Raw genomic sequence first — 25237 nt, 5'->3', positions numbered from 1 at the left:
GCCACCGGGGCTCCCTGCTACAAAGTAGCTTTCTATACTTCTTTTTATTTTTCTCTTTTTTGGTGCAAATATGGGCATGAGCGCAGGGGAATGAATTAAAATAAAGGCAAATAACCTTTCCCACCCCATAGTCAGCGATGGCAGGACCCCCTCTCTTCACCCCATTTTCCCTCTAGAAACCTATATCAAAGCCCCACAAGAACTATATTTTATATATTTATATTTTATTACAGTACAGTCTCACTTATCCAAGCTAAACAAGCCGGCAGAGCCTTGGATAAGCGAATATCTTGGATAATAAGGAGGGATTAAGGAAAAGCCTATTAAACATCAAATTAGGTTATGATTTTACAAATTACGCACCAAAACATGTTATACAACAAATTTGACAGAAAAAGTAGTTCAATACGCAGTAATGTTATGTTGTAATTACTGTGTTAATGAATTTAGCACCAAAATATCACGATATGTTGAAAACATGGACTACAAAAATGCATTGGACAATCCAGAACCTTGGATAAGCGAGTCTTGGATAAGTGAAACTCTACTGTATTATTATTGAACTACAAGAAACTGAAGGCAAATGTACATGAACTCATGAACTGCAATAACCTTTCAAACAGCCTCTTGAGCAATTCCAGATACGTCTTCCATGGCTGAAACTTCCCTTTTGTGGATCTCAGCTATCCATGAAGTGAAGTCTACAGCCCCTTTAATGTGGGACTTCCTGCATCAAAAAGGAGGCTGTTCTGGTAACCACGAATTATTTCTCCACAAACCAGGAAAACCCTCATTTATGGCAAATTAATTTGATAGTGGGTTTATTCTATGCCTTCCAGGAAGGCGCAGGATAAACCCACTACTTTCACTGTCCGGAGTGCAGTCCCGTGGTTTTCCAGGCTGAATTAGCCTGGAAAACTGCGAGGACACCTACCCCCTCCCCAAAAGCCCTCCAAACCACTTCTCCACCCCCCCCCCCTCCTGGTGCATCATTGTTACGCAACAGGAGAGCTATCAGATCATTAATAGAGGCCCGGTATGTTTTTTCTTACTTTTCAAAGTGGTTTGGGGAGCTTCTGGGAGAGTGTGACAGTGTCCAGGTTTTCTCCCTGAAAGTTCCAGGAGAACATCTGGACACCCACCCCAGAAAACTAGGGTGTGTGTGGATGGGGACCTGGGAGCATTTGTGTTCTTTAAACGCGAACATTCCCGGGATAAGTGTATGTGTAGAAACGCTCTAGGAAGAAACTTTGATTGCAGTCTCATCACCAATAGACATTTCTAGGACCCTTTCTTTGACTTTCCAGCATGGGAAAATGTCTAGAGATGCATCGTTCCTTGTCTTTGCAGCCAGGACATGGCATCTTCATAATCCCATCAGTAATCTTTTTGAACTTTCTTTCTCTTCAGCATTCCATTGCTACACCCGGTGCCCCCAGGACCACCTCGGCTGGCTCATTGGAAGCCCCAGGGCCTCTCTGCCCAGCTCAAAAGAGATCCCCGGCCATGTCATCACTGTCTCCATCAATCGAGGCGCACACCGGCTAAGGCCTGCCTCTCAGCCAATCAGAGGCTGGGAAAATGCTGGCTGGCTTCTTGGTGCTGGCCAATCAGGAGGAAGAGAGGTTCAAAAGGTAGCAATGTTAATGCATGAAAACTCTTATGTATAAAGATGCCTGCTTTTCCATTATGTTTTACGCAGGGCCGGCCCCACCATAGAGGCCACGTGACGCCGCCGCCTCGGGCGCAGGTCCCGGGGGGCGCCGTCAGGCTGGGCGGGAGGCGGGGCACCGCTCTGATGGTGCCCCGCCGCCCGACCAGTGCGCCCTGGCCTTGTGGCTCCCTCTTTCGCCGCCCGGGAAGCCTCCCTCTTTCCAACCCTGGCCGTGCCTCCCACGCTGCGTGGGAGGCGGGGCCAGGGCGAATAGCATGGGAGGCGGGGCCAACCCTGGCCCCGCCTCCCACCCAGCGTGCCCTGGCCCCGCCTCCCACGCAGCATGGGAGGCGGGGCCAGGGCACGCTGGGTGGGAGGCGGGGCCAGGGCGCAGGAGGCGGGGCCGGCGGGGGGCGCTTTTCAGCGCCTCCGCTTAATATTTAAATTTATCTCCGACCGGCCCTGGTTTTACGCTTGTACCTTTCCAGCACCTGTTGCTGTACAAGTGTCCCTTCTGCACAGATTGAATAAATACATCACAACCTCTGAGGATGCCTGCCATAGATGTGGGCAAAACGTCAGGAGAGAATACTTCTGGAACATGGCCATACAGCCCGGAAAACATACAACAACTCTGTGATCCCGACCATGAAAGCCTTCGACAACACATTAAAGTCTTTGTCATTTGCCTTATACTTGATAAGATTCTTGATTCGTGTTCCAGAGCATTCGCTGTTAGCAAAGTTTGCCAGGCGTCCCTTGGTTTCTGCGGGGCTTTGAAAACACTCAAATTTCCGGCATCATTAGAAGAGATATGGGGTATTTACAACTCTTTGCATCCTGTGCTTGGAAAAGTTAGTCTTGAGATGATAGCTCCTAGGTTCTCAGCTAGCATGGAGGATATAATAAAAAGTACCTTTGTTCAACATTAGGTAAAGGTTTCCCCTGACGCTAAGTCCATTCATGTCTGACTCTGTGGGTTGGTGCTCACCTCCATTTCTAAGCCGAAGAGCCGGCATTGTCCGTAGACACCTCCAAGGTCATGTGGCCAGCATGACTGCATGGAGCGCCCTTACCTTCCCGCCGGACCTATTGATCTACTCACATTGGCATGTTTTCGAACTGCTAGGTTGGCAGAAGCTGGAGCTAACAGCGGGCGCTCACTCCACTCCCGGGATTTGAACCTGCAACCTTTCGGTCTGCAAGTTCAGCAGCTCAGTGCTTTAACACACTTCGCCACCGGGGCTCCTTTGTTCAACATTATTGGTATCAATATCAGCAGCTGGTAAGAGTGTAAGCTTTGTAAATCTTGGTTACATAAGTCATGTCCAAGCAAAAATTGTTCTCTCTACCTCTGATTTCTAATTTCAGAGGGGTAAATAGAGTGAAAAATATTGGATGAGACTGATAGTCCAATCTCAATCTTGATAGCTTTAGGTTTTGTGGTCATTGACTCACTGTGCTTTCTTTTGCTGTGTTTGACTGGCCTTCATAGTGAGTGGAAAGTTCACTTTGAGTCTGTTCCAGAACGTGTCAGGCCACACGTTCTACAATAATATATAGCTGGCATTTGTATAATGTTCAACAAACAGGACACTCAGATTAAATTTACCTGGTGGTAGTGGTTTTTTTGAACATAGAGTTTATTCTGATAAAGGTCTGAAGTATCTGTTGTAGCCAGGACACTGTAGTCAGAAGGATTACAGAACATCTGTAGCTATCTTGCTGTATCCTATAGTGCAGGGCTTTCCAAACTTTTTCAACCGAGGGCCAGTCCACAGTCCCTCAGCCTGTTAGGGGGGCAGACTATAATTTGAAAAAAATTAAGACATTCCTATGCACATTGCATATGTCTTATTTGTAGTCCAAAAAAAAAAAAAAGAAAAAAAGAAAAGAAAACCCATGAAAGAACAATATAGAAAAAGAAGAACAGTTTTAACCAACATAATTGTCTTTCAATGGAAAGTGTGTATCTGCTTTTGGCTGATGAGAGAGTCAAGTTAATAATTAGGATTGTTGTGTGCCTTCAAGTAATTTCAGACAGTGGCATCGTCGTCGTCTCAGTCGTTCAGTCGTTTTCGACTCTTCGTGACCTCATGGACCAGTCCACGCCAGAGCTCCCTGTCGGCTGTCACCGTCCCCAGTTCCTTCAAGGTCGAGCTAGTCACTTCAAGGATACCGTCCATCCATCTCGCCCTTGGTCGGCCTCTCTTCCTTTTTCCTTCCATTTTTCCCAGCATCATAATCTTCTCCAAGCTTTCCTGTCTTCTCATGATGTGGCCAAAATACTTCAGCTTTGCCTCTAATATCCTTCCCTCCAGTGAGCAGTCGGGCATTATTTCCTGGAGGATGGACTGGTTGGATCTTCTTGCGGTCCAAGGCACTCTCAGGATTTTCCTCCAGCACCAGAGTTCAAAAGCATCTATCTTCCTTCGCTCAGCCTTCCTTATGGTCCAGCTCTCGCATCCATAGGTTACTATGGGGAATACCATTGCTTTGACTATGCAGACCTTTGTTGCCAGTGTGATGTCTCTGCTTTTCAGTATTTTATCGAGGTTGGCCATTGCTCTCCTCCCAAGAAGTAGACGTCTTCTGATTTCCTGGCTGCAGTCTGCATCTGCAGTGATCTTCGCATATGCTGCCTTATAGCCTGGTGGAGTTTCCTCCTCTGGAGGGTTTTCAGCAGAGATGGCATGGCCCTCTGTCAAGAGGGCATTGGTTGTGGCGGGGGGGGGGGGGGTATAGTTGCCACCTGACTCTCCCCTTTTCTTCCCAAGGGAGAGGCTGCAGCAAAGGGGAGCCATTTGGGAACACATGGGAAGGCAACATGGGATGAAGGCGGGGCGGAGGAGAAAGGGAGGGAGGAAAGACAGGCAGATGCTTGGCCTCCAAGGCCTGCCCTTCCCGGTCATGCAGTAGTGGTGGCAGCAACAGCAGCAAGCTCCTGGGGCAAGCGGGGCAATTGGGGAGTCGTCCTTTGCAAAGAAATAAAGAAAAAGTTGTGGAGGAAGAGAGAGAGAGATTGAGAGAGAGAGAGAGAAGGGGCCACTGGGACAGGATGCCCAAGGCCGGAGCAACCCAAGGAGAAGATGATGCTTAATTGGGGTGAAGGGATGCAAGAAGCCGCCATGTCTCTTTCTCTCCTTTTGAGGAGCTCGTCTTTTCCAGGGCACTGATCCCCAAGAGGGAAGGAAGAAAGGAATGAAGAGAGGAAGGAAATCAAGAAAGGGAGGGAGGGAGAGATGAGGAAGGAAATAAGCAAAGGAGAGAGAGAAGGCTGCTGGAAATGTGAACAGGGTCCGCAATTGGCCCCTGGACTGGACTTTGGACATGCCTGCTGTTAGTGTATCATTCCCCCTTTAATCCAAGCTTCTGGTTTAGCATTTTGAGCCTGAAACTGAAAAGGGGAATAGCATTTAAACAGAGAGACCCTTTGGGTTCAGAGCTCAACTGGCAGAATTCATTTCTTTTCCGTGTCAGGAGCCACTTGAGAAACTGCAAGTCGCTTCTGGTGTGAGATAATTGGCCTTCTGCAAGGACGTTGCCCAGGGGATGCCTGGATATTTTGATGTTTTTACCATTATTGTGGGAGGCTTCTCTCATGTCCCTGCATGGGGAGCTGGAGCTCATCTGCGCTCTCCCCGGATTCGAACCGGCAACCTTCAGGTTAGCAGCCGGTCTTCAAGTCAGCAGTCCTGCCGGCACAAAGGTTTAACCCATTGTGCCACTGGGGGCTCATATGTGTTAGATTTGAAATAAGAATACAATACAATCCCTCAATTCATGGAACAGTATCTACAGTTTCATTTATCAATATCTGACAAAATATGTCCTCTCTAGACATCTTCTACGTCAGTGGTTCTCAACCTGTGGTTTCTCCAGGTGGTTTGGCCTACAGCTTCCAGAAATCCCAGTCAGTATATCACTTGTTAGGATTTCTGGGAGTTGAAGGCCAAAACATCTGGGGACCCACAAGTTGAGAGCTGCTATTCTAGATCCTCCAGTGTGCCTCTATGATACTCATGGGCTGAATGTCCCTCATTTCAAAAGGGTTTTTTTATTATCCATGGTTTCACCCATCCAAACCGGGGAGAGTGCAGATATGCCCCCCCCCCCCCCCATCAGCTCCAGCTCCATGCAGGGACATGAGAGAAGCCTCCCACAAGGATGATAGCACAGCAAAAACATCCGGGCGTCCTCTGGGCAACGTCCTTGCAAACGGCCAATTCTCTCACACCAGAAGCGACTTGCAGTTTCTCAAGTCACTCCTGACATGAAAAAAAACCCTAAATTCACACAAAGATAGAAATGTGTCCAAGGTGAGTACAGGGGTTTTATAGTTCCTGCATTATAAGATGACACGACCCATGGGAAATGATCATGTTCAGTAAAGTGGGAGGCAGTACACAAAGAAGAAATTGTACTTATACATGAACTGTTTCTATAAAGGAAGTGATGCCTTTGTGTTTGTAAAACCTGATCAGGGCTCTTGTTGATCCTATGTTTCTTATTCATAGGCAACCCATAAATTGAAGTAATAACAGCAGTAAGCTGCTTGAGAAGGAGCCATCTTGTATGTGAAAGTGTGTTTGATTTGAAGAACTTCCCAGTTTGATTTAAAAAGAAGAAGAAAGCAAATAATTTGGCACTGTCCATTAAAAAAGAGTACGTAGATCAGTGGTTCTCAAACTGTGGGTCCCCAGATGTTTTGGCCTACAACTCCCAGAAATCCCAGACAATTTATCAGCTGTTAGGATTTCTGGGAGTTGACGGGCAAAACATCTGTGGATCCACAGTTTGTTAACCACTGTCCTAGACAGAAGGTGCATCTATACCATAGATATAGTGCAGAATTAATGCAGTTTGATACCACTTTAATTGCTATGGTTCAATGCCATGGAATCATGGAAGTTTAGTTGTACAAGATAGTCTTTCCTGCTCAAGAGTGCTGGCACCTCACCAAATTACACACCCCAGGATTTCGTAGTATTGACCAATTGTAGATATAGTTGTGTCAAACTGCATTAATAATGTTACTGTATGCATGGCTTTGTTAGGAAGTCATTTCATAAGTACCAAAGTACTTGTGGAGTGTTTTCATTTCTCACACAATAAGATGACATCCCTCTGTTTAGACGAAACCACTGATATACCATACACTTATTCTCAAGTAAGATAAACTTGTCCATTCTGTTTTGTGATTTCAGTTCTGTAAGGACCGTGGGCTCAGGCCTCAGTGTATCAAGCTCGAAAGGACCGAATAAGATACAGATGGGTTGAAGGCAAAGAACAGAGGTATTTATTCACCTTGGCCAAAGTGGATATAAACAGAGTCTATAGTCCAAAAATGGACGTAAGTGCAATTGTGAACATATAGATTTATTTATAGCACTTTGACAACTATTCATAATAAAGAAACTTTGTTGTTCCAGCTGCTGATTGGTTCAGATTGGTGACAGCTAGGATCCACTAGGTACAGGAGCCGTCATAGTTGCTGATTGGCTTGCAGGCATAGCGGGAAGTTTAATAAACTGTCAGTGCTGGATTTGAAGTCTAGTGGGTGTTTCTTTGACCGCTCATGAAAGGGGTGCAGGGGAAAAGGAATGTGGGCTGGGTTAGAGTTAATGGGGTTGATTAATGGGAAGCTGTATTCCTGCTTGTCCGGAAAAGTACAATGGTTATTAGATGGCCACACAATGGGTGTCAGGCATGTTGGCACAGCTTCAGTGGAGACCCCAGGGAGGGGGTCTAATCTAGCAATCGGAAGGAGGAAGTGTTTCCAGGGATAGAATTAGGTAAATTTTTTGGAAAAGCCCCATGGCTCTCCTTAAGGCCATTATGTGAGGGGATTATGTTTTTTTTTTTTCTGTAGTGCTTCTGCAACTTGGCAAGTTCTTCCAGAAGTCACCCAAAAATGGGGCAAAGGTTATTGCAGACTTCTGGTTCTGGTCATCCTTGGAATTAAGGGTTTTGGGGTCTGTTTCAAAGTCCTGGTTTTGACAACAATTACCTGATTATATAAATCCGAAGATTAGTTTTTTTCCAAATTCCTGTTTACCTTTCCCTCCACATAGAAGAATTTTGATTGATACTAACTGCAGCTATATTGCACCGCCCTACTAGTTATTTCACAACTATTTGTTCTTTCATCTGAAATTGTTACAATAATCTCCTAGTCCAGGGCTTGAGGGAAGGGAATGGGGTTTGTACTGCTGATTCAGCACAGGCGGGGGAAGAAAGTAAACACAATGGTCATTGACCCATACACTTCATAGTGCGTGTGTTCTTAGGAACAGAGGGATCTCTGTGATGGTATTTAAGTCACTGTATTCCAGGGCTCTCTGTTCAGAGCTCCAGTGTCACCCAACTCACTTGAAGCGATGCGGGCTGCTGTGTTCCTCTGGACGCTGGCTCTCTTGTCACTCCCAGCATCAGTCATTTCAAATGCGTAAGATCCTTATTTTTCCTTTCTCTTTGCTCCATTTTGGGGAAGAATAGAAGGGTAGATGACCAAAAGGAATGCTGAAAGGTGTTACGGAGATACTGAAGATTGTGGCTAATGTTCTCTTCAGTATAGGATTTATCCTGTGAAGGAAACATGCCACCTTCATTGTATTTTTTACTCTTTATCTTTTGTTCCTCACACTGAGGCGGTAGTGCAGGCCTGGTCAAACTTTGGCCCTCCAGGTGTTTTGGACTTCAACTCCCATAAACCAGCCACAAACCCATGCCTATTGTTGTGAGTCATAGCCCTTTTTTTCTTTATAATATTTCCAGAATCAAAACTTTTCTATTTCTGTCCTCTGCATAGACTTTAGTTCATGCCATGGTCATTTGCCGTCTTGATTATTGTAATCTTCTTTTAACTGTTTTTCGATGTTATATAGTTAGTTAGGTGATCCCTCGTCGCCTGAGGATAATGGCCCTCCAAGTGTAGTGTCTTGGTGGTGGATGCATAGGTGGCTGTGGAGATCTATTCTTGACCTGCATGTTCTTCTGCGGTGAAGATATCGGTTTCTAGGTGGAAGGTGGCCCTGGTCAGGGTTGGCTTGACGTGCCTTCCTCTTGGCACATTTCTCCTTTAAGCCTCCCATTCGTGCCTCTTCAAATTCCTCAGCACTGGTAATCACAGCTGACCTCCAGTTAGAGCCAGGGCTTCCCATTTCTTGATGTCTGTGCCACAGTTTTTAAGGTTGGCTTTAAGCACATCTTAAAATCTCTTTTCCTGTCCACCAACATTATGGTCAGATTCTGCATCCCAGGGTCTAGGCTTCTCATTCAACTGAGGGATTCCTATTCCTTGGCTTAGCCTTATTCTTTCAGCTTTGTTGCTCTATACTTTGGAACATTTTTAGGGCTGCTCCTTCTTTCATTGTTTTTATATTGCATTTCAAAGCTGTATTGTTTCCGAAAACATTTGGCCATTTTAGATCAACAATGTTTTATAATTGTAGTATATTTTGGTTATATGTATTTCTCAGTTTCCATTAATATATGGTATTGATTTTTACATTTATGTCTAGATAAATGTATTGTCGAAGGCTTTCATGGTTGGAATCACTGGAGGGTTGTGTGGTTTCTGAAGCTCCTGACGCTTTGTTTACATCTGTGGCTTTTTTTAAAATGTCAGGAGTGACTTGAGAAACTTCAAGTCACTTCTGGTATGAGAGAATTGGTCATCCTTGCACACGGCCAATTCTCTCACACCAGAAGCCACTTGCAGTTTCTCAAGTCACTCCTGACATTTAAAAAAAAGCCACAGATGAAGGCGAAGCGTCAGGGGAAAATGCTGCTAGAACATGGCTGTACAGTTTCTAAGTTCAACTTAGGGCTGCCAGGAATCAGAAACAACCTGAAGACTCACCAGTTTCTTGTTTGTATAACTCAATGTGTGTGACTTTGTCAGGGCTGGCTCTTTTATTGTTTTAGTTTCACAAGTAAAACTCCACATAGACTTATCAAACTCTATAAACAAACAAGCAAATCAGTTGGATTTAGTGGAAAGTATTTGAGTATTGATTTGTCAAGTTCTCATTCATTCAATGGATTATCTTTTGTTAAAACTGAATGTAGTTCTTAAAAGTTGAAAAAAGGATAATCTTGCAGTAATTCAATGTTTTCATTGATGGGACTACTATAGGTACGACTGCATTTTTGGATTTGAATATTATAGGATCAAAATAATATGAATTGGTGAGAGATAAGATTTATGAGTGAGTAATAAGGTAAAGGTAAAGGTTTTCCCCTGACGTTAAGTCCAGTCATGTCTGACTCTGGGGGTTGGTGCTCATCTCCATTTCTAAGCCGAAGAGCCGGCGTTGTCCGTAGACATCTCCAAGGTCATGTGGCTGGCATGACTGCATGGAGTGCCGTTACCTTCAAGCTGGAGCGGTACCTATTGATCTACTCACATTTGCATGTTTTCGAACTGCTAGGTTGGCAGGAGCTGGGGCTAACAGCGGGCGCTCATTCCGCTCCTGGGATTTGAACCTGGGACCTTTCGGTCTGCAAGTTCAGCAGCTCAGCGCTTTAACACACTGCGCCACCACCAGGGGTGTGTACATTATATATTAGTGTAATATATGTTAGTAATGTATTAGTGTACATTAAATAACTAAATAGCAGTTGAATAACAGTAATTGAATAACTGAACCAACTAGTTCCAAATCCTTTGTTAAAAGGGATCCAGAGCATGCAATATCTCTGTTTTCTCTTCTTTTTCAGTCATTATATGGTCATTTTCCCAGCTTTCATTCATCATGGGAATACAGAAAAAGTCTGCATACTCATACGTTCCCTACCAGAGACTGTCCACCTGTCAGTAACATTGGAGTTACAAGCTAAGAATCATACTTTAGTGGACAAGGATGTGTTGCAACCAGGGACCTTTGAGTGCTTCGACTTCCAGGTAAGTTTCTTGACTACAAATCACTGACTAGGAGGTAGGTTCCTTCTCAGATGGCATCCACACAGTAGAAATAATGCAGTTTGACATCACTTTAACTGCCTGGTTCAATGCTAAGTGGGTTAAACCCTTGTGCCGGCAGGACTGATGACGTGAAGGTTGGGCTGCTGACATGAAAGTTGCCTGTTCGAATCTGGGTAGAGGGCAGATGAGTTCCTTCTGTCAGCTCCAGCTCCCCATGCGGGGACATGAGACAAACCTCCCATAATAATGGTAAAAACATCAAAATATCGGTTATCCCCTGGGCAACGTCCTTGTAGACAGCCAATTCTCTCACACTAGAAGCGACTTGCAGTTTCTCAAGTGGCTCCTGACACAGATAAAAAAAAAAATGCATTCTGCCATTGAGCTCTAAACCTAAAGGGTCTCTCTGTCTAAATGCAATTCTCCTTTTCAGTTTCAGGCTCAAAATGCTAAACCAGAAACTAGGATTAAAGGGGGAATGATACACTATAGCAGGCATGTCCAAAGTCCAGTCCAGGGGTCAATTGCGCCCCCTCTTCAAATTTCCCCTCTTCAAATCTCAGCTCTAGCTCCATGCAGGGACATGAATCCTCCCACAAGGATGGTAAAAACATCAAAACATCAGGGCGTCCCTGGGCAATGTCCTTGCAGACGGCCAATTCTCTCACACAAGAAGCGACTTGCAGTTTCTGAAGTCACTCCTGACATGAAAAAAATACTATGGAATCCTGGGAGTTGTAATCCTATTAGATCTTTAGCCTTCTCTGCCAAAGAGTACTGGTGCCTCACCAAACTACAACTCCTAGGATTCCATAGCATTGAGCCATGACAGTTTTCAAACTGTATTCATTCTACAGTGTAGATGCAGTCTTAGGTCCCTTCCACATTGCCCCTATATCCCAGGATCTGATCCCAGATTATCTTTCTATCCCAAATTATCTGGGTTTAAAGCAGATAATCTGGGATCAGATTCTGGGATGTAGGGCAGTGAAGAAGGGGCCTAAGTCAGCAAATGTAAGTACTTCGGAATGATGTCAGAGAACAATAGGTTATGTTTTACCACAAAGATGTAGTCTATACAATAAACTTTCAGCTATGAGCTTTGACCTTACTGTAGTGCTTTCTCTCCAAATACAATTAGCAGAATTCAGCATGTGAGTTGGATTAATTTTACACTGTCTTTCCACACCTTTACCTATGGTCAGCAGTGGCATAAACTGGCGGGGCAGCCTTAAGAATATAAGAGCCTTCCTGATTAATCCCAAAAAATGCTTCTCTGGTCCTGCATTTTCTGTTTATGGTGTCCCTTCCAATATCTATGAGAAGTCCAAAAGCAGTGCATGGATACAATTTAGAATCTTCCTGGTCCTGCTAATGATTTCCTAGTAATAGGTATTAATTGATATACAAATTTTGAGATTGTATCTAGTATAAAACCATAATGACTAGTAGCTATTGATAGTCCAATGTCTGGAGAAAGAATTTAGTGGTGGGAGCAATTATATTTATGTTCAGAATGAGCCCTCCCCACCAAGGAGTGCTGAGCTTTGAAAGATCTCATCTGGGATCCTCCTATTGAAAAAGTTGTGGCTCTCATCTCTCCAATGCTAGTAGTCCAACACTGATGATGGGAGTGATGGTGAGACTCTGGAGGACTCCAGCACTTTCTGAGACATCAATGGCTATGGCCCACAATGTAGACCTACAAATGTTTATTTTCTTTTTCTTCAACTCTTCTAACAAGAGCTTGGAAAGGCTTTGACATGCCATACAATCATCCACAATATTGCTTGGCCCATTCAGGGCCCTTCTACACTGACCATATAATGCAACTTAAAGGCAACTTGAGGCTGGCAATGCGAACTGAGTGTGCATCTAATGCAGGGGTCCCCAAACTAAGGCCCGGGTGCCGGATGCAGCCCACAAAGCCATTTATCCGGCCCCCACAGTACAAGGGCAGAAGGGGGATGGGCTCTTCTCTTACAAACATTATTATTATTATTATTATTATTATTATTATTATTATTATTATTAACATTGAGGCTGGGTGGCCATCTGTCAGGGGTGCTTTCCTTGTGCTTTTGGTGCACAAAGGCAGAAGGGGATTGAACTAAATGGCTCAAGGGGTCTCTTTCAACCCTCTTTATTATTATTATTATTATTATTATTATTATTATTATTATTATTATTATTAACATTGATTCTGGGTGGCCATCTGTCAGGGGTGCTTTGTTTGTGCTTTCAGTGCACAAAGGCAGAGGGGGATTGGACTCAATGGCCCAAGGGGTCTCTTCCAACCTTCTTTATTATTATTATTATTATTATTATTATTATTATTATTATTATTATTAATTATTATTATTGCTCGGTGGCCAACTATAGTTCAGCCCTCCAACGGTCCAAAGGATCGTGAACTGGCCCCCTGTTTAAAAAGTTTGGGGACCCCTGATCTAATGTATACGATGCATTTTAAAAAGTGTGGGGAAAGACTGTTTAATGAAAAAATACACCACAACAGATACCATTGTATTCTAGATCCATGACAAAATCAGCTCCACTAAATGTGGAGCACATTGTGGCCACTTACCTTTGCTGAAGCAGAGTAAAGTATTCCCAGTGGGAACTGCTGAAAAACACCCCAAGGACAAAACCGGTTAGCAGTGTGGGATGTCCCCTGGGAAGAGCAATCAATTACCTCTGCTGCGGTCACTTTTCCTTTTTGGTCATCTGCTACGCCTCTGGTGCACTGATGAGTATTATATTGAAAATGGAAAAAATGGAATTAAAAAAAAAACACTTTTGTTAACAGAATTCACAAAGTGGTTTGAAGCCAAGTTCCATGGTAAATTTAATTACCATCCTGGCCTCAGATCAGTTTGAGGCATGGCAGTCTGATCACCCATGTCATGAAACCATTTCTAAGCTGCATTATAGTGCCAGTGTGGAAGTGTGTTGTCGAAGGCTTTCATGGCCGGGATCACAGGGTTGTTGTATGTCTTTCGGGCTGTGTGGCCATGTTCCAGAAGTATTCTCTCCTGATGTTTCACCCACATCTATGGCAGGCATCCTCAGAGGTTGTGAGGTAGTGTCCTGAGGAAGTGTCCTGAGTCATCCAGTCACATAAGACTAGGGCCGTATCACATTAAGGTTGGTATTTGCCACACATCCTAACGAATTTGTAGGGTCCAGGCGAGGGGCGTGGAGAACCCGTTGTCCTATGTCCCACATTGCTTAACTTACTGCTTGCCCCATCCCACAGGAGAAGGCATCCACCACACGGCTTCTCCTCATTGCCGCAATGGCGGCATACACCACTTGCTTTCCCCTTTTGCCACAGAGCCCTGCAAGATGTTAATGTGTGTTATGTATTGGGCTCAGTGGCAAAAGGGGAAAGCAAGCGGTGTACAATGGGCAAATTAGCCAATATGATGAGGTTGTAGATGAGAATGACATAGTAAGCCCTAATATGTATGTATGTATATACTGCTCTTCTCCCCCCAGGAGGACCCAGAGCGGTCTAATAATGCATTAAGACCTGAAATCTCAGCTGAAACTATGGATGCACTAAATCAATGGTTTTCAACCTGTGGGTCCCCAGATGTTTTGGCCGTCAACTCCCAGAAATCCTAACAGCTGGTAAACTGGCTGGGATTTCTGGGAATTGTTGGCTAAAACACCTGGGGATCCACAGGTTGAGAACCACTGCACTAAATGTTCCAAAAAAAAAAGCAATGCTAAACTGGAGTGGGGAACTGCATGGTCCTCATGGCCAGCTGGAGTGTTACTTATTATTACTTTTCTTTTTATTACTTTTCTTATTATTCTGGTCTTTGCAGTGCCCGCTGAGAATGAAAATGGCTGGGGTCACTGCTCAGCACTTGTAATGGTGATAGCCAGAGGGACAAATGACATGAGAGAGGGAAGGGGAATGGAGGTATAGTGTGGAGGTATAGTGTCACTCCGGATTTACCAATGTTTACACTTGCGAAAATGTGGACAAGCTCCAGAGCTTCAGGGAAGAGCTGGAGTATCAAAGCATGTTTGTTAACAGAGTTCAAGGTTGCATTAACCCAAATCAGATCTGTGCAGACCCATCCAGACAGGGCTCAAAATACAGAAGCTCTTGCGCTTTTACTGGAGGCATCCAAACAACGCCTCTGGTAAAAGAGGAATTTTTGTGGCAAAGCAGTAAAACCCAGTTTTGTCACGAATTATTTAGGTAAACCCACGCTTGAAGCGGGTTTAATATATGTCTGGAAGCGCCCTGAATCATGCAGCTGCCATTGAGCTGATTGCCCCTCCTTTTGGAGTAAAGAGCTGAGGTAGACGGGATTTCAGTTTCAGAACATTTTCTGATTGTAATCTACCTTAAACAGTATATTCCAAGGGAAAAAATGAGTGGAAAATCAGTGTTTGGAAATCTGTTATATAATGCATTTGCTTGGTGGACTTCACTGTTTACTCTGAGCTCATCTAGTGATCTCGCCACACGGCCAGCAGCAGGAAGCGAGAAGTGCACCTAGTGCACGCAGATTCCCCCATTAATGTGAAAACAGGGAGGCTTCCCGCACGGCCAGCTCCATGGGAGGAAGCCACGCGCTCCTCACTTCCCTCCATGTGATCGGCCTGTTGGCTGGCGAGAAAAAAGAAAAAAAAAACCCATGGCTCACCCTTAAGAGGACCGCTGCCACCACCTGCCACTGGCCATATGATGAGGTCCTGAAAATATTTAGAGTTGTCTATCTATCTATCTATCTATCTATCTATCTATCTATCTATCTAAGGAGTCCCGGTGGAGAAGTGTATTAAAGCACTGAGCTGCTGAACTTGCAGACCGAAAGGTCCCAGGTTCAAACCCATGGAGCGGTGTGAGCGGCCGCTGTTAGCTCCAGCTTCTGCCAACCCAGCAGTTCGAAAACATGCAAATGTGAGTAGATCAATAGGTACCGCTCTGGCGGGAAGGTAACGGCGCTCCATGCAGTCATGCCGGCCACATGACCTTGGAGGTGTCTACAGACAACGCTGGCTCTTTGGCTTAGAAATGGAGATAAGCACCAACCGCCAGAGTCAGACATGACTGGACTTACCTTATCTATCTATCTATCTATCTATCTATCTATCTATCTATCTATCTATCTATCTATCATCTATAAAAGGTAAAGGTTTCCCCTGACATTAAGTCTATTCATGTCCAACTCTGGGGTTTGGTGCTCATCTCCATTTCTAAGCTGAAGAGTTGGCATTGTCCGTAGACGTCTCCAAGGTCATGTGGCTGGCATGACTGCATAGAGCGCTGTTACCTTCCTGCTGGAGCAGTACCTATTGATCTATTCACATTTGCATGTTTTCGAACTGCTAGGTTGGAAGAAGCTGGGGCTAACAGCAGGAGCTCACCTCGCTCCCTCGTATTTGAGCTGCTGACCTTTCGGTCTGCAAATTTAGCAATTCAGCAGTTTAATCTGCTGCACCACCAGGGTATTTGTGTGTGTGTGTGTGTGTGTATATGTATATACACACACACACACACACACACACACACACACACACACACACTGTATATATGAAATTCCAAGCCATCTATTACATTGAGATAATATAATTCAATTATGTTACTATATTTAGCTTGTAATTTCCTTTTACTCAATTTCTTTCCCCAGGTTCCATCTTTTAGCCCCGAAGGAACTACTGCAGCCGTAAGTCTTCTATTGCTCAACTATTCCTTATCTTCTCATGTTATGGTGTGCCATGCTAGAGGAGGGATGAGAGAAAGCTTTTTGAAGTGGCTTAAGAGGAAGGAAAAAGGACTAAAGGTCCTTTCCCACTAGACAATTAGAATACTACAATACCATGTTAGCTGGAAATCTGGGGTTTAGCAGTATCGAACTTATCACAAAGGAGGAAAGAGAAGGGCAGTGGAGCGAATCCGTCATCCCGCACACAGCTCCCTCTAAGCGACACTTTCTTCATCACACATGGGAAGCATTGCCCTTCTGGGGTGGATCCGTGCTATCTCTGGTTGGGGACCGGGCATCTGCCAGAATTCACATGGCATCATGTGATGGCTGGTGTGAGACTTCATCTCCAAAACAGTCTGGAAGCATCCTCGGATGCTGACTTTGGTGAGTGCGATGTTGTTAGATATCATCTTAATTGGAAACCTGGGGTTGACCAGAGGCTTTCTGGTTGAGAATTCTTTATTCCTTCCTCTCAATTACAAATCCCACAAATTCCATGACATGATAGCGCTATAATGATGTAGTGTGAAAAGAATCAACGAAAAGGACAGGATGAAGGAGAAAACCAAGACAGAACTGGGAAGAGAGATAAAATGAGGATGTGTGTGGGAGTTGTCATAAGTAGTATATTCTTTCTTCCCAATTTCCTAGGAGGGACAATAAAAGAAACAGGCCTGTTTTGGAAGGGAGGGTGATTTTCCAAATGTCCCCTCCACCTGCAAAATGATTTTCTGTTCTCAGTCTTATTGGTATTGAAGCAGCTTTCTTTGTTTGTACTGGAAAGGGATACGAAGAAGCAGTGGGCTATGTCCATGTCCTAATCCAAAAAGATGACAATGTGAGATATAAGGGCCAGAAAAAGGTGCTGGTAGAAAATGCTTATCCAAAGAATATTGCGGAAACAGAGAAGCCCTTTTACAAGCCTGGAGAGACAGGTAGGTTCCAGTGGTCAGTGAAATTTGGGAAAGGAAATACCTGGTGTCCCTCCTTTGGAATTATAAGTGTGTGATGGTGCTCCAGAACCAGAGAGTGGTTTATGCATTTATGCAGTTTTGCAGTTAATAGTTAATAAACCAAATGTAATTCAAATATATGTATGTTATAAGTAGAAAAATAGCATGCATGTTACATTGCTATTTAGTTTTAAGTTAAAAGCTTGAATTCACATCTTTACCCAAATAAACCTAAAAAATGCCATTGGTGTTTACTCCAGAGAGAAGGAAATATCTGTATTTCCCACCCACCCAGCTTTCATGGATAATACTAACTTTGGTACTCAATGATTTATCTTTACACCCGAGGCTCTTGTTTAGTTCAAACACTTGTTCTGATTTCTTGACTGTAGTCTCCAATGTGATTCATGATTGAGCCAAGATACTGTATATGAAATATTTTACTCAGTGCTTTCATTATCAATGTCATTATTTTTCGTTTCATCTGTTTGTTAACCTGCCTTCGCATTTGACTTTCTTTATTAGCGGATCCAAGTCTTTGCTATTTTCTGTTAGTAGTATGGTGTCATTGGCATATCTTCAATTCTTGATGCTACATCTTTTGTTTTCATACCTCCTTCCTTAGAGTCTAATCCTGCTTCTCTCATGATATATTCAGTTAAACATACCAGTTAACGTACAAACTACATGGAGATCTGTTTCTCCATATTCTGTTCTGAAGCTGGCTTTTTGTTCTGAGTACACATTAGGCATTAGGATATTCAAATATTGTGATACAGCCATTTTTAAGAGCAATCTGTAGGTCTTTTTAATTTTCTATAACAGAGCTTTCCAAACATTTCATATTGGTAACAAACCTTTTAGATATGCATCATATATAGTACTTCAGGTTTACGAGCAAATTGAAGATTAAACCAATCTCTTGTAAAAGATACGGGCATATACATACATTGTAATAATGAAATGTGTGGAGACACAACATATCTCATGAAAAACATTCATTTATATTTTTAAAATTTGTGATTTATTGTTTATTTCACATGGAGTCAGAGGTTTCCCATAACATTCATGCGACACACCTATGCACTGCAACAAAAGTGTCGCGACACACAGTTACACAATCAAAGGCTTTGTTATAATCTATAAAGCTCAGTCTAGTTTTCTTTTGAATTTCTTTGGTGAGTGTTTTCACCATCTTTTAATTTCTTCTTGATCATGCATTGTGTTCCCTTACTTGTAAAGCATCCCTATTCTTTTTTAAATTATTTGATTTCTTTAATGTTCTGGAAGCGGTCTCTTCTCTTTCAGAGAACTTGTCCAATAATCAGATATGGAATGACATGTTATGACTATAGGAATGGCCTGGTTTATGCTGGTAGATTATGTGATTTAATTGTGGTTGGCTTTTATATGTTTTTTATTGTTTTAATTGTATTTTGCGATTTTATTTAAATGGTCATTTTAATTTTGTATTGTTGTTAAGGCATCAAAGAGCTGCCAATTTTTGAAGCCTCCTTGAGTCCCCTTCGGGGTAGAGAAACGTGGGATAGAAATATCATAAATAAATAATAAATTGTTCTAATTTACCGTATGTTGTTGTTTTCTATTGCTTTTCATTGATTGTCATAATAGTTCTGTTTGTCATTGTGCACAAGTTGTTGAATCATTGTCTTTAGGGCTCTGGGCTCCAGCATCTTTAAATTTCTTTCACTGTTGCTTCTGTAGTTGGAGCATAAACATGGATATATTGACAGGGTATTCCCTGAAGAATATTTTTGGGCAGACTTTTCATTACAATCTTTGACTGCTTTTGCTTCACCTCTCCTCCCTATTTATGCCACCCTACTTCTCCTTAGATTTTCATTTCCTGAGTAAAACACTGATTTGAAATGTCCCAGTCATGTCCACTTTGGTTTGCACGTTCCCAGTATTGTAATGTTTACGAGTTTCATTTCTTGTTTTACAATGTTTTGCTTCCTCTGATTCATGCTTCTGACATTCCACTTTCCCATAGTAAGTCTTATGCTGCTTTGGACTTGCCTTTCTCTTTTGAGCATCTCAACAACTGAACATCCTTTTTGGATTGAATCAAATTGCATTGTTAGTTACAGCACTATTTAGTTATTTATTTATTTTATATACCGCAGTGTAGTCCAACCCGCAGCCCGCATGCGGCCCACCAATTCATTTTTGTTGGCCCTTGCCCTTCTACTGGAAAAATATTTTAATTTAACATTTGGAAAAAAATCGTTTACCCTTCTTACTGCTTACGAATATGTAATTCATTTTCTTTCTGGAATGTCTCTGGCCCTCACATTCGTATACTAATGTTTGATTGGCCCTCGGGTAACTAAAGGTTGGGCCAGACTGATTTACAGTATTTATATTCTGCCCTTCTCACCTCAAAGGGGACTCAATCACAATGTACATATAAATGACAAACATTCAGTGCCATTAGTTATACGACATACAGACACAGACACAGAGGCAATTTAACATTTTCCAGCTTCTGGCTTCATGAGGGTATCTTCAATTCCAGCCATAGGGGGAGCTGCCGCTTCATTGTCCACTTGTGACAACAAGTCCTTGTTGGAGTACTTCCTCATTCTTCTGCATACTTGCTGAAGTTTTTATGGTATTGTAAATTAGTTAAATTAGCCTCCCCGCATAAAGTGGTACCTAAATTTTTTACTTGACAGATGCAACTGTCTTTTGAGCTTCTTAGGTCAACAACGAGCTAGGCTATTAATGGTCGGGAGCTCAATTCGACACGGGCTGGCTTCAAACTCATGACCTCTCGGTCAGTAATGATTTATTGCAGCTGGCTACTAACCAGCTGCGCCACAGCCTAGCCTTACTCATAGTTGTTCTCTGCTATACTGCAGTAGTTTGCTGAGTGCCTTCTGACCTGGGGTTTTTATTTTAGATAGTCTATTATAGGATTTTCCTGGAAAGGAAAGTGCCTGGTGTCGCTCCTTTGGGGTAATGTGTGTTCAATAGTGCTCCAAAACCGGAGAGTCGTTTATGCATTTAATTAATATTTAATAAACCAAATACAATTCAAATACATTACTCACAGTTTATCTCTGCTATACTACAGTCACTTGCTGAGTGCCTTCTGACCTTGGAGTTTCATTTTAGACAGTCTATCATAGGATTTTCTTGGTAAAAGATCTTCAAAAGGAAGGTTACTGTACTTCTCTCTGCATAGCACAGGTAGTCCTTAAGTTACAAACATCCAACTTACAAATCACTAATAGTTTAAGAACGGGGGTGAGCCAAGAGGAAGTGAGAATAATCTACCACTAAGAAGAAAAATTATCTCCCGGAAGAGTTACCTGGAAAGTATCTCCACTGCAGCTTTCTCAACAATCCTTGTTCCCACAACAAGCCAAATTTTTCAAAATGCAATGATCACAGGGACAGAAAGTGAGGTGAAATCTTCTGAACATGGGCACAGATAGCAAAACAAATACCACAGGGGTATTAACCTTTCCTTATGCTATCCAAGGCCAAGAAATATAGATATATTTGGCTGGACTTAACACTTAAAATGCATCTGTTCCAACTTCCATACAAATTCAACATAAGAACAAACCTACAGAACATATACTGCCACGGTGGGTGCTAATACTGAGAGAGAAAATCTAACAACATTGTCTTTTAAAAGAGAAAGTTACTTGCAAATTTATATTTCTGTTTTGTCTTTTCAGTTAGGTTTCGTATAGTGAGACTCGATGAAGAACTGAAGGCAATTAATAAACCAGTGAGTAGGACTTCCTTATTACATGAAGCAAGGGCTGAACATCGCCCATTGCAGTTTACAATGAAAATATTCATGTAGGGAATAGGGATGTCAGAGTGAGACTGGAGATGACACCTTTCACTTTATTGGTTGTGTAGAAAAGGAAGGTTCAGCAGGTATGGCTTGCCATACAATCAGTTAAGAATTAACATTTTCTGAAAATATCTTTCGTGGGGTTGTTGAAAGTTTTCCGGGCTGTATGGCCATGTTCTAGAAGTATTCTCTCCTGACGTTTCGCCCACATCTATGGCAGGCATCCTCAGAGGTTGTGAGGTATGGAAAAACTAAGCAAGGAATGTTTATATATATCTGTGGGAAGTCCAGGGTGAGGGAAGAACTCTTGTCAATTAGAGGCCAGCGTAAATGTTCCAGTTAATCACCCTAATTTGCATTGAATGGCTACATCTACTAGCTACTTTCTGCCTGGGGGCATTCTTTGTTAACTGCCCCTAGTTCCCATGTCTCAGAGTGTTGCTTCTTATTTACTGTTCTGATTTTTGAGTTTTTTTTAATACTGGTAGCCAAATTTTGTTCATTTTCATGGTTTCCTCCTTTCTGTTGAAGTTGTCCACATGTTTGTGAATTTCAGTGGCTTCTCTGTGTAGTCTGACATGATAGTTGTTGGAGTGGTCAAGCATTTCTGTGTTCTCAAATAATATGTAGCGGAACCTTCGTGCTACGGTTCTTGTTGGCGCAGTGGAGGAATTTGAAGACGGACAACTGAAGGAATTTCCCAGAAAGCAGTTTTATTTCGCTAATGGCCACTAGGGGTCCCCCTAGCACAAAGTAAGTGCTTCTCCAGGGGAACCGACCAGTGGCATGCTGAGTGAACATTTATACACACTACAGGGTTCGGGTTATGCCCGCCCACAAGCAAATTCATTGGCTTAGAGTTGTGACGCTGCCCAATCAGTGCTGACCAGCAGGCCGGCTGCACCCTTTTTGTGCCGTGCTCACAAATTACAAACAGCGCCTGCGTACGCATGCGCTGTTTGTTTATCTTTAGCTTTCATTTCTTCAGAAACACATGATTTCCCAGAAGTCACATGTTTCTGTGAGTTTATGCACCCGGGTCGCTAGCTGTCGCCATCTCTGCCCATATATGGTATTTCCTGGGGTTCCTTAACCCCCCCCGCCTCACTCCCCCATTTTCTTTTTGCGAAGCGCATGTACAAAAGCTGAAGCAAAGCATTATGGTTCCATCCAATCCCGCTTGGCTTGGAGTATGGCTATCTTTTTTTCAGGTAAAGATTGTGTGACACACCTAGTACACATTTGCATCATTATTGGAGTGCAACACATAACTATGAGAACAATGAACAATCCTAAAATCCCTACCAACAATATGTTCTTCAACCATTCTATTGAGGGTAACCAGCTAGTCACCCAGGAGAAGGGAGACCAACCTTCTATCTCCTGGACATTATTGTAAATTAACTTTTGTAATGACTCGATGTCATCTTCAATAGTATTATTCAAGTTATGAAATTTCACTACACAACGTCCTCTAACCATGGCGCATAACCCCCCCCTGGCCGCCAGTAGGTAGTCAAGGGCCAACTTATGCTGTAGGGCCATCTGGCTGATTTCTTCTACTTCAGACTGGATTTCCCGGAAAATTTTACCAGTGGCATTTATGGACTTTTCAAGGCGGCAAGTCAGGCCTAGAACACTTCTACGGTTTGCTTGAGCTACAATCCCTGGGTAAGCACCCAGTGTCAACAAGCCTGTGATCAGGCCTCCTCCTACACGGGAGGCTTCTGAACCTGACAGGGCCTTGTTGATAATGACCTCATCCGAGCATTCTGGTCCTAGAGGGCCTGTTTGCACAATGTCCCGTTTCAGGCGCTGATGCCCTTTGTGTAAGACCTGAACTGGGAATGTCAAATAACCCACACCGACACACTGGTAGTTGCCGGGGTGATAATTTGTGGCCCATTTATCAAAGAAAAACCATAGATTTGGATCCCTAATTTGCCATAACGGACAGAGGCTTTTACCTAGGCTCAGTTGGGTTAATTGTTGCAGTATGTTCATATAAGATTTTAGGCCCTCAATAGAATCATTCACACTAAATGTGGGATAATCTGGATACATGCTAGCCCACTCGGTTGCGGTTAGATTTAATCGTGAGACATAAGATGTATTAAATCGTCCATGTAGATAGAACCGGTCTCGACAATGGGAATAATTGCCTAATCGGGAAAAGAACGCCTGCCTAGTTCCCCAGTGTTTCCACTCAGAATTCCATATTCCCGATCCTCCACAACAGAAGCACAAACCCCTGGTGGAGGTATGGTATCTAAACCGTCGAAACCGAGTTTTATTTATCCTTTGCGGTATGCTAGAAAACACGGTAGGTGGACCCTCCTGAGCCTTGGACAATCCCTCCAACACAATCTGTGGTTCATCAATTAAATCGGGAAGAAATGAAAAATCTCCTACGGTGAGGGGGTGTTCATATATTAATGCTACCTCTTTCCCGTGCTGCTCAAACATATAATTGGCATGTTCTTTTATCCAATTCCCATGTGCTCTTTTTCCAAAAGAGAGAATAAAACTCAGCACAAATAATATACCAAACACAGTGCGCTTTCCTCCCCTCCTCATAGCTTGTCTCCCACTTTTTCCTCTCAAAATGTCTAGCCACCATCTCCCGGAGAGCGCCTTTGTTGGGCCATGCTGCGACATACTTGACCACCGACGCTCCGTTGCACCCGAAGGGATCAGCTTCATGGCCTTGTTGACCCCTTAGGGAGTTGCCGGATGATCCTGAGTCTCAGGTCCTCACCAGGAACTCGCTCCGTCCGCCACTCCTCAGGTGCTAGTTTTACACGGGTGTAATGTATCCACGGCTTAATCTCCTTCACCTTCACTGCAGTGGGGGTAGACAGGAGCACAACATAGGGTCCTCGCCACTTGGGTCCCAATGGCTCAATCTTCCAATCCTTGACCAGAACCTCGTCACCTGGTGAAAAACAATGTAGAGGTGTGGTAGGGAATGGTGGGTTCAATTCAGAAATGTATTTTTCTAACTGCTGCATTTGTCTGCCCAAAGCCTGAACCTGGGCCAATGTCTGTTTCTCTCCTATGAGGTGCTGCTCAGCTCCTGTCTCTAAGGCTCCCTTCAAGTTCAAAGGGGGTCGTCCATAGAGTCTTTCAAAAGGGGAGAGTCCTGTCCGTTTGTGTGGTGCACATCTGATTCCTAATAATGCCATGGGCAAAACCACCGTCCACGGCAATCCTGTCTCTTGGCAAAGTTTCCCAAGCTGAGCCTTTAATGTCCTATTCATTCTTTCCACTTTTCCAGAAGATTGGGGTCTATATGCACAATGTAACTTCCATTTTATGCCCAAAATTCTACATAATCCTTGCACAGCCTGTTGAATATATGCGGGGCCATTATCTGATCCAATTTCTAAGGGTATGCCAAATCTGGGAATAACATCTTTCATTAGAGCTCTTGACACCTCTACAGCCTTCTCAGTTCTTGTAGGGTAAGCTTCCACCCATCCTGTGTATGTGTCCACGAACACCAGTAAATATTTGTATCCTTTGTATGGGGGCATTTCTGTAAAGTCAGTGACTAAAGCTTCAAAGGGTACCCCACCCACATGTTGGACTCCTGGTGGCTTGAGGGGTCCTTCTCTGGGGTTATTTTTGATACATGTACAGCATCTTCGGGCTGCTGCTGCCGTTAGGCTATGTAATCCATCGATATACAACTGTCGTCCTAGCAGATTTGCCAATGCCATTTTTCCTAAATGTGTGTTTTGGTGCATGTGTTGGACTAAGTGCCATGCCAAGTCCTTAGGGACGTAGACACGGGCGTCTGGCATCACTATGAGTTCTCCTGACCACTGACCCTTCTCCTTTAAGGCCCATTCTTCTTCCTCTGGTGTATATGTAATGTTATGTTCAGTTAATTCTACCTGTAGGGCCATTACCTGATGTTCAATATAGGGCAGCCTAGCTGCCTCTTTGGCTGCCAGATCAGCCTGCCTATTTCCTTGCACTACGGGATCGTCTCCACGTTGGTGCCCTTTACAATGCATCACAGCCACCTGCCTTGGCTTCCAAACCGCCTCCAGGAGATCCACAATCTCTCCAGCATGTTTCACGCACTTTCCTCCAGACGTGAGGAGCCCGCGCTCCTTGTAC

At 43.5% G+C, this 25237-nt stretch overlaps 1 protein-coding gene across 2 annotated transcripts in view; it reads left to right on the top strand.

The window, feature by feature from the left end:
• Positions 1-7944: 7944 nt before the first annotated feature.
• Positions 7945-25237, top strand: part of LOC100557873 (alpha-2-macroglobulin-like protein 1) — a 115330-nt gene continuing 98037 nt past the window's right edge. For both annotated transcript variants that reach the window (XM_062971390.1, XM_008103822.3), the window contains exons 1-5: positions 7945-8102; positions 10379-10562; positions 16241-16276; positions 17103-17253; positions 20985-21037. In XM_062971390.1, the coding sequence (XP_062827460.1) occupies positions 8035-8102; positions 10379-10562; positions 16241-16276; positions 17103-17253; positions 20985-21037 (492 nt within the window). In that variant the 5' untranslated portion in view covers positions 7945-8034. The remainder of the gene's footprint in view (positions 8103-10378; positions 10563-16240; positions 16277-17102; positions 17254-20984; positions 21038-25237) is intronic.

This window comes from Anolis carolinensis, chromosome 2 (assembly GCF_035594765.1).
Source record: "Anolis carolinensis isolate JA03-04 chromosome 2, rAnoCar3.1.pri, whole genome shotgun sequence".
Classification (NCBI taxonomy): domain Eukaryota; kingdom Metazoa; phylum Chordata; class Lepidosauria; order Squamata; family Dactyloidae; genus Anolis; species Anolis carolinensis.
This window is presented reverse-complemented; position numbering and strand designations above follow the sequence as displayed.